We start from the raw sequence: 12,854 nt of genomic DNA, 5'->3' as shown, positions 1-12,854 counted from the left end.
AGTATTTAGTAACTATTTGAATTGTAATAAAAGCGACATAGCATTATCAAATCGATAAGCAACAACAACAAAAAGTCACATAGAATTTGCGTAAGAAAAGTGAAAAGTGTTATTACCTGCTTGGAGAAGAAAAATCATTACGGTATTAGAACTATTTTGATATTACTTGTAAATGTTGCTTAATGTTGTGAGACTATCACTTTCTCACTGCTGACCTTAAAATTTGATTCGTTGACCTGCACAGCAACCGAAGTTAGCTCCTCCCACTGTCCTCTTTAGGGTCTGTAATAAAACAGTAAATGACTTGTTAAAAAATTTCAGTAATAAACATATTCAAAAATAATTAGTAAAAAAATTACATTTAAATCTGCCTTAGCAAAAATAAGCCCTTTGTTTACTTCCCATTACTTAGAATTACTTATTGGCAATCTCATGTGCTGGACTGAAAATTGAGTGTGCAGATGCAAAGAGAAGCCATGTCAATTTAACACAGTAATAATAGCCACTCTAGTCCGTCTAAGCTGTTCTTTCTCCAGCTTTAAGTGCATGCTCTGCTGCTCTCGGTTTCACATCCCACGCTTGTGTCAGCAACAAAAACAAGTGTAACATCATAAAACTTCAGAGTACATGAGATGCTCTTGAGTGAACATGGACGGTGTCCTCAGTGTCCAATGTCCTGATGTCATACCATAAAGAACATTCATGGCCACTAATGGCCCATAAATCAGTCATCTGACAGACCCAGAACGCATGTTCTGGGCCCACTGCGGTTTTCACAAGTTCCATAGGTTAAAGTGAAACTGTGAAACATTAATGCATCTCTTCTGTTAGATGAGATAATGCACTTGTGGCGATAAAGGTATGGGAGCAAGGTCTCCATTTTTTATGCATTATCCTCTAATGTGCTTCTGTGTTGGAAATGAGAACGAGGTGGTTGAGGAGCTGGAGTAAATACAGAGATAATAGGTCTGGAACTGCTGAGGAGGTAGGTTTAATGTGCTTAACGCTGCAACTGTTTATATTTCACATTCGACAAGAGTGGTACGTTTCCTTTGTATTCGGGTTTCAAAGCAGCCGGGGCTTTAAAGGAAAGTTCAATAAAAGAAAAGTGTGCAGTAGCTTTTATGTCTCTGGAGTTTTTGCTTACATTAACCAAAGTTCAGTTTTATTGTTCAAGCAGTAGAAAACAAATCCTCTGGTCCTGAATTTTTCAAGATACCGACTGTGTTTACGGTTGTTCTTCTACTGTCCTATTCTCAAGCCTGGTAGGGCATCTAACTTATTTTCTTTCAACGTTCCCTTGTATTTTTGCTTCATCTATCCTCAGGGAAGGCAGTCATCATCTCTGACCGCCTTCCCTGTCCCAGTGGTTGTAAGATGATGACGCCCCCATCATGTTTTACTGTAATTATGTGTCATATCTAGTGTTAGTTTTGCACGTAGGCCAAAAAGATCTTCAATTCTGAATGCAGCTAGTTTGCACCTCATTCTATTTAGATGGATTAGATCAAATGTGTCTGCAAACAAATGTACACCACACTTTTCAGTTTTTAAATAGTAAACAACAGAGAACAAGAGTAGTTTTCCTTCCACTTTTCAATGCTACTAAAATGCATTGAGTGTTGTAGTTGTAACTTGACAAAATGGGTAAAACAAAAAAAACTAAAAAAGTTGAAGCCAGACATTGAAGTTTCAAATCTAAGTTTAAAGTGTATTTCAAGTTTCTCATATTCACATTCACTAGATGAGTAATTTATTTATTTTAATAAATGAATCAGCTGCAAAATTCACCAGAAAGTACTGGAACCGTCAGTTCACTGTACACAAATACCTCCCAATCAGCCTCCCCTGATAAAGAAACTTTGAAGAAACACAGATAAAACCACAACACATGGACATCAAGACAAGTGTGAGAATCAAGAAACAATAACAGACTTCAGGATGCTGTTTGTAGATCATTATTTGTAATCCTGCTTCAGTTTATCTTAAGATCATAAAAATTACTCAATTAGCATCTATCTAGGAAAATTTTAATGTTAATTGCAACTAGGCAACTATTATATCAATGCATTAATAAAGTAATAGAATAAATGAGGACTTTGTGTGGAGTGAAAATATGCAGTAAATGTTCCAACATCTATGATGCCTAATCTAATCAATATTCTTGTACAGTTTGCACAAGAGGGTTTTGCTTCAAGTCAAATGATCTCAGATCTGCCCTTTGCTTAGAGGTTTAAAACTTGATAACTCTGTTTGTCTTGTAAATGCTTAGGGAAAAAAAAGAGACTTCATTAATTATTTTGGTTATTTTGCTTTTTACTCATAACATTTCTTACAAAAATACTTTTCATAGAAAAACACATTACTAGTTTCATTACAGTTACCGTCACCTCATGTACAAAAATATTGTAGAAATTAAAGTTGAGAAAAAGTGACAAAAAATACAAAGACAAATGTGGAAAGTGGCACAAAGGAATCTGTTTGAAAATAAAAATTCCTTGAAAGAATGGAGCACATAAGCAAGAGGACATTTTCAAAGGAGGAGGACATTCTGAACTTTAAAACTCAGCCTGCTCTTTGATCATCAAGTGCTTTTCCACCTAACAAACCAAAACCGATTCACATCAATGCTAAATGTCAGTGATTGCGTTAAAATGGACAAATCTGTACAATCGGAGGTTAAATAAACACAGCAGGACTTTTGGTCCTCCCTGAATTTCCATCGTCTTGTTTTTGTTGCAGATTCATTTATATAGAAAACAAAAAAAAAGAACAACTGGTGGATCAGCAGACAACCAGCAATACAATTCAACCAACCACTGTAATTATCTTCAACACATTATAATCGGCTGCAAATTGTACAATTATTGGGAAAATTGTGTTAAAAAGCCAGTAAATTCCTTTAATGCCACAGCAGTATAATCTCACACTGAAAAATTAAAGAAATGCAGCCTTTTAGCTGATTCAGTGGGGGCATACAATCCAACATTTATTAACATCTCTAACAATTCATTTAAAATAGCATTATTCAGAAGTATAAGCAAACCATGACAACCTGCTCCCCTGGGGTTTAAATATGTTGCGAAACAGAGGGCTTTTTCTCTTTTCTTCTCTTCGAAATGGGGAAAAACGAGAAGACATTCAAGTAAGGCATATGTGTTGATCAAAAAGTCAGGAAATAGCCGCACAAAAAAAAAAGCTTATTGGAACTTTTCAATATCTACAGAGTTGCGATTAAAAAGTTTAAAACAACAACTTGGTGGAGGACACAGGTTTATCTTGATGCTGTGCACAGCGAGAAAAAAACGCTGCGGGAGGTAAAAGATCTCTATAAATGCTGAAAATACTTAAGTGTGAGATTATACTGCTGCAACAAAATATAATGTGCAATGTATTGCACACATCTTCACCAACAGACACAGTAAATGCTAAACCAACCAGCCACATCTAACCAGCAGCAGTGAGATGATTTGAACACTTTAACCTGAAGGACACTTTTTTTTTTTTTTACATTCATACTGTGTTTGTTTTCTCTACAGAAAGGTTGTTAAGAAGTGCATTCCTGCTGGCTCCAAACGTCAGACTATTGTAAAGTGAACAAGCAAATACAAAAAAAGCATCACAGAGGAAAGAAACATTCCTCTCCTTTCTTCGCCTCCTCTTTTTGTTCAGTCTTGCTCAAATTTGTGGCATCAGCTCCTGAGAAGCATTACATCCTGCTACCAAAGCAAGAAAATTATGGAAGTGTTCAGTTTAGTGCTTTGTTGATTCACTTTTTTTTTTTTTTTTACCAAAAAAATCATTGATGTTTGGTTTCTAGCTTTAAACTTTCTCAAAAGGAAATAAATGTTTCTCTTGACCCTTCTTCTCTCGCTTTGTCGTCGTCTTCTTCTTCTTCTGTTTTCCTGGACCTGCGTCCTCCTCTGCTTGTCTGTTTTGGGGCCAGGACAGCGCCAGAGTCTCAGATGCCGTTTTGGCTGCGGGAGAATCCACTTCGACCCCGTCCTCATCAGAGGAGAAACCTCCAGCTTCCTCTCCGGGAGCGAGGCTCCCCAAGCCCTGGCTCCTCTGACTGTAGCGCTGCTTCAGCCTCTCTCTGATCAGGAGTCCCTTCACCAGCAGAGTCCAGCTGGCGATCGCTCTCTTCTCCTTTTTCTGGGAGGCAGAAAGAAAGATGTTTACACATTCAGATAGAAGTACAAATGCACAGTCGGATCAAACATTTACGCAGAGGAATAACCGACACCCAGAATCTTCCGCTCATTTCGACCTCGTGGGAAACCTGAAGTTCAAAACGTCCACTCAGTAAAAACGAACCCCAGAAAGATCCACACCTCTTTTTCCTTCTGTTTCTGAATCTCCTGCTCTTCCACCCAGGCAGCTCGGAGGACCTCCTCATCCTCTTCACACACTATGTAACCATCAGTCCTGAAACGCAGAGAAATCAATTATTCATTTACTAAATGATCAAATACACGATGAGGAAATTCAAAAAGGTAAAGCTGGAACTTGTAGGTTAAAGTAAAGCATCTGCTGCTGTTGTGGCAGCGTGTGCAAGCCCGCCGTCGGGTCTTACACAGCGTGTGAGTATCCTCCGTGGCAGTCGAATCCTGTGACCGCGGGCGCAGCATCCAGGTCCAGCTTCCTAGCCACGCGGTGCAGGTTGGGCAGCCTCAGGTGAACGCAGCCCACTGGGATCATACAGGCTTTAAACATGTAGACGTTACCGTAATCATTACGGGGGACCTGAATGGGACACAGAGGGAGTAAATGACAAGAGAACTGTGCCGAAAATGTTGCATGTTTCTATGTTAATTTGCCCTCTTTAAATGGGATAGGACACACTGCTGATGGGATTTCACAGATGTACAGTTTAGCACTTTCATTGTATTGGCTGGAACTGGAAGAGAGCAGAAGTTTTGAGTGCAAGCATTACAAGTTTTGAGAACAAAGAAATGAAACTCTGCTTTCAAATTGAAAATGTGTGCTCTTGACTTATGGGCAGTAAAGTTCCCCCGTAAACGTGTCTCTGTGAATTATAGCGTAATATTGGCTTTTCTTCAAGTGGCTCTTTATCGTGCGTATTGCAAACAGGCGGGCAACTTTTAAGTGTTCTTCTTTGCATCTTGAATAATCATCTTTGCAGATATGATGGAAATTTTTGTTGTTTCCAATAATTTCCCACCTTGTTGCAATTTCATGTTCTTTAAAAGATTGACCAAAAAATAAATAAATAAATAAATCAGGGTTTGCAAACATATGAGCACAACTGTGTGTTTCTTTTTGAGGCAGCTACCTTCCCATCCACAGCTATGGGTGGCTGGTATTCTTCAGTCTGCCATTCTCCAAACAGAGGAAGGTCATTCACGTTCTTCATCTCGGACATCATCCTGGCCTTTCTGGAACGGTTGGAGAAGCCTTTCACCATCTGATAACAGAAACATTAAAAAGAAGTTGTATCTAGATGTCGTTCGGACATATTTAAAACACGAGAGTAGAACCGTGTTTTCATTTAAAGGCTTCCTCGAATTTCAGAGGCCAACAGGATTCAGCTGTGGTGTCACCTTGTACGGCTCCTCTCCAAGTCGGACGGTTCTAGCTTCCTTCAGCCAGGTTTCTCTGGAGTGGAGGGTGTGCACACAATCTCTAACAAAGAAGAGGACAGAATTTTTTTTTTTTTTCCTCCCCCATTTTTCAAATTCTTTTCATGCTGGCAAAGCGAAACCACCAGATGCAGTCACTCATGACTGATGATGACAGAAAATGAATTATTTTATTTTTCTCTTTTACCCTAATTTGTCTTTAAAAGTGTATCCTATGGTTTTCTTTTAAATATATACTACATGTGTCTAAATATAATCATATTCTCTTTATTACTATTTGGGGTATTTGCTCTGTAAAGCACCTTACTGAAAACTTTTAGGTGTATTTCTAATAAAGGTGCAATATTAAAGTAACATTAACTGAGGACTGAGAAATGGAGAAGAACAACTTTAAGAACAGCCCAGCACCATCAGGTGGTCACAGAAAAACATCCTTCCATCTTTAGGGCAATATTTACAGTAGAACCCTAGTCGACAAGCTTGTTCCTGTTTAGAAATGATCCAGTTTTTTGGTTTTATGCAAAAAAGGAAACCTAATTAAGCTCCAAACTGCTAACGACTGCATAAAACTTCTGCAGGCTACCGAACATTTTAGATACTCATATCCAACTCCTGGCTCAGTACAGCTGATCTCCCCGCAGCATTAAAGGTGTAAATGTATAAATGTGTGCAACATCTGTGTACCAGATCAATAAGGACAGGGGTAGAACTGACCTGGAGTACACCGGTTCTCCTCTGCAGTATCCGAGCACAGCGGCTGTGGGAGGATAGAGGGCCTCGTACTTCAGCAGGTGTCTCTTTAAGGCGTACAGAGGATGGTTCTTATACTCCGCTATGGAGGTCGGCATAGGTTTGTTCAGCAGCTTGCTCTGGAGCTGGGAAGGGAGGTGAAATGATCAAAAATACACACAGTTTATTTATGAGTAAACGCATAAAGCATGCATTTTCTTTTCCTTGACACAACCTTTCAGATCATTCACAATTAACCTAATTTGCCACATCACACATAATTTAGCCAAATGTTTGCAGTAACGCCACGCCTCTTGAAGTGCTGGTCTTTAAGGAAATGCTGGATTTAAAATTGGATTATATGACACATTAGCAGACTCCATTTACTAACAAGGTGACTTTGATGGCGATTGGTTCTTATGGTTGGTTATTTAATGGGTATCAAACTTAAAAGGGCTTAACAGAAATAACAAATACACTTCAGATTTCTATTAGTAGAAATCTTTGGAAAACTATGGATCATTTTCATTCCAGTTCACAGTTGTTCACATCTGTATTGATCTATCACATGAAATCCCAATAATACTCATCACAGTTTGAGCCAAAGCGCAGGAGTTCAAGAGAAATAAATGGTTTTACAAGCACTGGATTTACTACAAAGAGCAAATAATTAAAATAATAATAATAATAATAAAAAGCAACAAAATTTAAAGGGTTGAGAAAATAATTCATGAAGCGTTTGTAGTCGATTGTTTGGACATACCTCCTTCTCCTCCCTTTTGTCCCGCTCGTCCTCTGGACCCAGGAACGGCTCCAGTGTGTCCTCCCACCACTCATCGTCCACCCGCCTCTTCCGGGACGCCGTCATCCAGGTAGGGTCATACTTCCTGCCCAGGTCCTTCAGGAAGCCGTCTCCGTCCACTGCCACCACGTAGGTCAGCGGCGCGGTGGCGTTCTGCGAGCAGAGGTGGGGAACTCCGACTCCGTGCTCCACGTCTATGCACACCCATGCAGATGATTTGTCCAGGTAGACCTCCAACCACTCGTCCGCTCCGGGTCCGTCTTTCCTCTGCCCGCTCCGTCTCTTCACTCTGTTGCTCGTAGCGCCTTCGTCTTCATCATCCTCCTCTTTACCCTCCTCCCACTCACCGTCCTCGTTTTTCCCGCCGGTTCTTCTTCTCTTTCGAGCGCCTTGGGTTCTTGAGGTCTTCTCAGAGCTCTTTCTGTTCCCTGTCCTCTTTCTCTCAGGTTTGGTGCTGGTTTCAAAATCGTCCTCGCTGGATTCCTGATATTTCTCGGCGTCACTAGCTTCCTCTTCTTCTTCCTCATCTGCCTCACTGTTGCTCTCCTCTTTGTAGCTGACCTTTGAGGCGACGCTGCGGCGTTTGGAGTTTTTTGGTCTCTGGCCTCCAGATAACACGGGCTTCTCCTCTTTCTCCTCCTTCATTTCTTTCCTTTTTGCTTTCTTGCCTCCGCTGCTCCCTTTGACTTTCTCACCTTGAGCTGGTCTCTTGGTGCCTGGAGAAACTTTTGTCTCAGGAGAGTTGCTCTTGGAGCTTTCCTGGCTCGACTGGCAACGTTCTGGGGCTCCAGTTGATGTTCTAGCCCCTTTGGACTGGGAAAATTTGATATTTATGGTTATTACAGTCATGCCTCTAAAGCTTTCTCCAAGCTTTAGTCATTTTGTCACGCCTAAATGTTTCAGATCAAGCTAATGTTGACGTTAAAGGAGCAGTATCATGTGTTTTCAAGCCACACAGAATAAATCAATCGCAAAATCAACTGTTTTACATCCATTTCTTATCAAAATGCTCCATCAAATATGACAGATTTCATAATTTAGCACCTTGAAGTTGGGGCTCTGTCTCTTTAAAAACTCCTTGTTTTTCCTGAAACTTTGCCTTCAGAAAGTCATCACAACATGGCTCCTCTTTTAACCCTTTAACTAAGTTTTTACCAGCGTTGCAATGAGAAGTAGCTCCTATAATGAACCTATAATAAAGCAACTATTTAAGCATTCTTTTGAAAGATGGAGGTCAATATCAGTAGCTACACTCAGTAGCTACTGCCTGACCTGCAGAATCAAGAAATCATCCAAGCAGAACACGTCCAGCAACATGAAGTTAGCAAAATACTATCTATCACCTTTGAGGATGGAGGCTTGAAAGGAACTGGGTGCAGAGAAAGAACCAGTCGGCAGAAGAGCTGCAGAGACCTCAGGAACAACAGGAAAAGCTGCAGGAAAAACAAAATACATGGAATTAATGCTGAAACTATTATTTATTGTAAATGGATTGCATTGGGCAGGGGTAAAAACACCAACATGAGTCATCTCCTGATGGTCTCTGGCTGAGAGGCTTCCCAGTCGTCTCTCCAGGAGAGCCTGAGGGTCCGGACGCTCCTCAGTGGGAAGACTGGGGTCGAGGGTGAAGGTCGCGCTAAACCTAAAAGGGGCAAAAAGGTAGAATATGATAAAATAAATACAATCCTCAACAATACTTTGAAGATTACAATGTAAACCTTCACATGATTGGCAGAGTTTAAGGACATTTAGAGTTTTGGGTTTAAAAAAAAAAAAAAAAAATTCAAAGTTCAACACATTCACACACACCACTTGAGGAGTCCAGAGAGGTAGTTCTGGTCAATGCGCTGCCTCGCCACCGTGCAGAAGTGCGGGGGCAGCAGAGACAGAGCGACAGCCAGCAGGTCCGGTTCGCTGCACAGCCTGTTGCGGAACATCCCGTTAGCTAGAAGGCACAGGAGGTGGACCTGAAACACCGGAGGTCAGAGGTCGGTGAAGATCGGACACCCCCGCCGCGCCGACAAACGAGGCCAAAGGAGAGGAAAGAGATGTGCACGGTGTTTTCACCTTGTGTGTGTCTATCACCAGGTCCTTCTTGAACCGCTTCATCATTCGCCTGAGGTACGTCTCAAACTCCGCCTGCCTCTTCTTCCTAGCAGAACGTCAGAAACAAACACTTGCTTTTAGCTCACAGTCATGTAAAATGGAGATATTGCAGTTTGTATATCTGTCATAAAGGTTAAAAAACCTAGAACTGTAACCACCTGTGTTTAAATTTAAAATGTATGAGACTTCAGAATGTTTAGAGCACGGCTGTACAAAGTGCAGCCCAGAGGACGTTTGTCAAATCAAGCCAAGTTTATTGGTACAGCGCATTTCAGCAGCAAGGCAGTTCAAAGTCTGTTACATCATTAAAAAAAATCTGTGTCACTATTTATGAAACAAGCATTTCATTTTGTTTCAATGCCATCCTCAAAATCCTCAAGTCAATGCACATCAAACACACTGATCCATGTTCTGTTTACTACTCTAAACAGGTGGGTTTTTAGCCTTGATTCAAAGGAACTCAGTGTTTCGAATGTTTTGCAGTTTTTTGGACGTTTTGTTACATTTGTGGCCCCTGGACTGATTATGTTGTGAGTGTTCACCTTTCAGCAGGAAAAGGCATCTGCACATACAGTCAGGGCTATGCTTATGATTAACAGTTTCACATCAAAGCTCATTTATGAACTATAATGTCCTAGTCAAAGTCAAGACTCAAATCCAACTGGTTCAGCAAAGTGTGGATTTGGAGGTGGTGAGTTGAATACAAATGCACTCCACACTTTTCAGACCTTTGTTTATGAAAGCTTCAGAAAACCGTGAATCGTTTTCCTTCCACATTTCATTTTACTAATTTTGTCTATTACAGGCCATATTTTAACACAATAAGATTTGAAAAAGACCATGGGGTGAGAATACTTTTGTAATTATCTGTATGTTTGCTATAAAACCCAAAGCTCATGAAATCATCCATCTTTAAACCCCCTCAACAGGCATGAGGACAGCGGTGTCCTCTTGAACCCATTGACTTGCATGTAAGTGTTTTTGGGGGTGAGAGGTAAAGGGGTGTAAACTATTATTTCAACGTTGTAATCATTTTGTTATAAATTAGAATTAAAAATAACACTAAAGCAAAAATATTTGAAGTATTTCTAATCGTTCCTGCACATGTCTACTCACTGCTTTCTGACTTCTGCGGTCTCGATCTCGATCTCTACAGGCTGAGACGGCAGGACGGGTTCTGGTGTTTCAGCCGGACCCAGTGGCTCGGCCAGCTCTGATCCACACACACACACGCGCACAACAACAAACCCAGTGTTTTCAGATTCCTTTCCAACCGTCAGCTCACACCATCAAATCTCTGAATTTCCACACCTACCTTCCACTTCCTCCCAGTCATCCTCATCCTCACTATCATCCTCTTCCTCCTCCTCTTTTTCTTCTTCCTCCTCTGGTTTCTTGGTGCTCTTCTTAACTACGGGTGGCGCAGCAGTCGGCATCTCAAAGTCGTCTTCACTTTTGACCTCCTCCTTGGACGGAGACTGGAAGTACTTACTGGTTTTACTGTCAGAGCTGGTGTTGGTGGTTGGAGAGGATTTATTCTGCGCTGCACGTTTTGAAGGCATACGTGGTTTGGGGTTGACCTTCCTCTCAAGCTTCTCCTCTTTTTCTGCGGGATCATTTTCTAGCCCCCCCAAAAAAATTGACAATAAAAAATAAAGTACAGTGTCAATCAGAATAAACACATTTGAACTGATTGTCAAGTAAGCTCATTAAATGTGATATTTTTCTTTGGATTAATCCATTTTTAAGGCCCCAATTCACACGTTTTTGAAAAGGATCTTAAGGTGGCTTCAAAAAATATTGCAACAGATCGAAACTTGTATTCCAAATGTATCAAAATTATTTGTTGCATTGAACAGAGTTTAAATTACTTTTGAAAAACCTAAAATGAACACAAAATCCATGTGTACGATGAGTGCGTGTGAACATCTGAACAACACCTTTGTGAAGCTGTAAAACCGGGGAGAAAAACTAAAATAAAACCAATGGACAGACCAGTTAGACTATAAAACTCCAATCTTTCATGTTTCGTACTGAAGTAAAGCATTGTGCGTTGTGTTTTGATGAAGTGGAGCACAGATGTGCATGTGGGACAGCAGATCCACTCCAGTAACCATGCACACCATTCATCCACGCACCTGCACTGAAAGCTCAAACTGTCTGCTTATGCCAGCAGCGTGAAAATATAAACACATGTGCACAATAAAGAGGGATTCAATAAAAATGTTAATTTACAACAAGTAGGGGGCTTGATTTAAAACAACAACAATCAAATCGCAATAACAAACTCTGTTTTCTTCATGTCCTGCAAAAATGAATGTGAAAGTTACAATGTTCTGCACAACTGGAAATATACTTTGGATGTCAATTAGAGGTAAATTAATAATATTTACTCACTCTGCTGCTGAAACAATGATCTCAGATACAGATTTACATATCTATTACCGTTTTCTGGATGCCAGCAGCAACCCTTGCAAAGCTACAGCTACTACTGATAAAAAGCACGTCAGATTTGCATCCCTGACTTTTAATACCTGGAGCTTTCTTCCTGCCTCTCGTCTTTGCTCCTCTGCCTGCTGCGTTCAGCACCTGCTTCGGCTTCTTTGTATCGGCCTCCGTCTCTGCACACTTTCCCCGCCTGGCCATGCCGCCCGCCTGGTGTCTTCTCTCAGTCCAGACTATTTCCTGGAGGTTTTGTTTGGTCAACTACTAGAGTAGCTGATACTAACCTCTCCACGTGATCTTGTGTAACGCCGAAGGAGCAGGCAGTTACTCAACATTTCTTTGAGGAGTTTTCATAACATCAGAGACCCCGGTTGCTGTTTTGGGGGCCGGACCGTGACATCATTTCCGCTAGAGTCGTCATTTTGTTCCGCTGGAAATAAATTCCAGAAAGAGATGAATTTGCTTCTTCTAAACCACGGGAGTTCTATAGTGAACCAGCCTATATTAACCCTTAAATTATTGTCTCTTAAATTATTGTATAAATGTGTACCAAGTATCTTAAATACAGTCAAGCTTATGTATTCAATTGTAATGTCTCATTCAAACACTAAGCGGCAGTGTTGCACCTCACTTTACATAAAACTATCACGAAAAACTTCTTCCTTGTGCAAGGCTGTTGTTAAATATAATCAAATCGCACTTTCAACAGTAGACACCAATACTGAAGAGATTCTTACTGACATTAACTGAAATAAAAAGATGTCTAAAATTCGGTTTTAGACATCTTATTTTTTTTAAGTCTGCAACAGAGATTAATTTGTTACTTTTATTTAAATGCATGCTTTCTTTATTTGTCCTTCAGTTTCTTCATTTATGAATGTCTTTCACTCACTCCAGAGCATGAGCGATGTTACAGTGTTCTCAAAACCATTAAAATTTAATCAGGAAAACGTTGTACTATAGAATCAGCTAATTCTTGGAATACAGATGCTTGAAAACAGGAACTAAATGTTATGTTTGCCACAGATGCATAACATCTGTGATTCTGTTGCTTTTTGGTTAATGTGTGAAATCCCAACTTCATGAGCAGCCACAATCTGCCTCTGCCAGGAGGCAACATGCTTTAAAAAGTTTAACCGACTGTTTTTACTCTAAAAGACTAGCTTGGA

At 40.4% G+C, this 12,854-nt stretch overlaps 1 protein-coding gene across 2 annotated transcripts; it reads right to left on the bottom strand.

The window, feature by feature from the left end:
- Positions 1-2,295: 2,295 nt before the first annotated feature.
- xpc (xeroderma pigmentosum, complementation group C) lies at positions 2,296-12,556 on the bottom strand. Of its 2 annotated transcripts, XM_081608816.1 has the most exons (15): positions 11,775-12,556; positions 10,733-10,861; positions 10,556-10,651; positions 10,357-10,453; positions 9,202-9,286; positions 8,944-9,101; positions 8,656-8,776; positions 8,478-8,567; positions 7,096-7,947; positions 6,318-6,478; positions 5,565-5,646; positions 5,297-5,428; positions 4,577-4,746; positions 4,335-4,428; positions 2,296-4,155 (listed from the first exon to the last, which is right to left on the bottom strand). In XM_081608816.1, exons 1-15 carry the CDS (start codon positions 11,884-11,886, stop codon positions 3,823-3,825), a joined length of 2,712 nt encoding a protein of 903 aa, XP_081464942.1. In that variant the 5' UTR covers positions 11,887-12,556; the 3' UTR covers positions 2,296-3,822. The 2 variants fall into 2 exon arrangements, with proteins under 2 accessions (XP_081464942.1, XP_008411442.2); XM_008413220.3 differs by having other exon boundaries at positions 10,556-10,861.
- Between the last annotated feature and the right edge of the window lie 298 nt (positions 12,557-12,854).

The sequence above is a fragment of the Poecilia reticulata genome, chromosome 7 (assembly GCF_904066995.2).
Source record: "Poecilia reticulata chromosome 7, P_reticulata-male-v2, whole genome shotgun sequence".
NCBI classification, from domain to species: Eukaryota; Metazoa; Chordata; class Actinopteri; order Cyprinodontiformes; family Poeciliidae; genus Poecilia; species Poecilia reticulata.
This window is presented reverse-complemented; position numbering and strand designations above follow the sequence as displayed.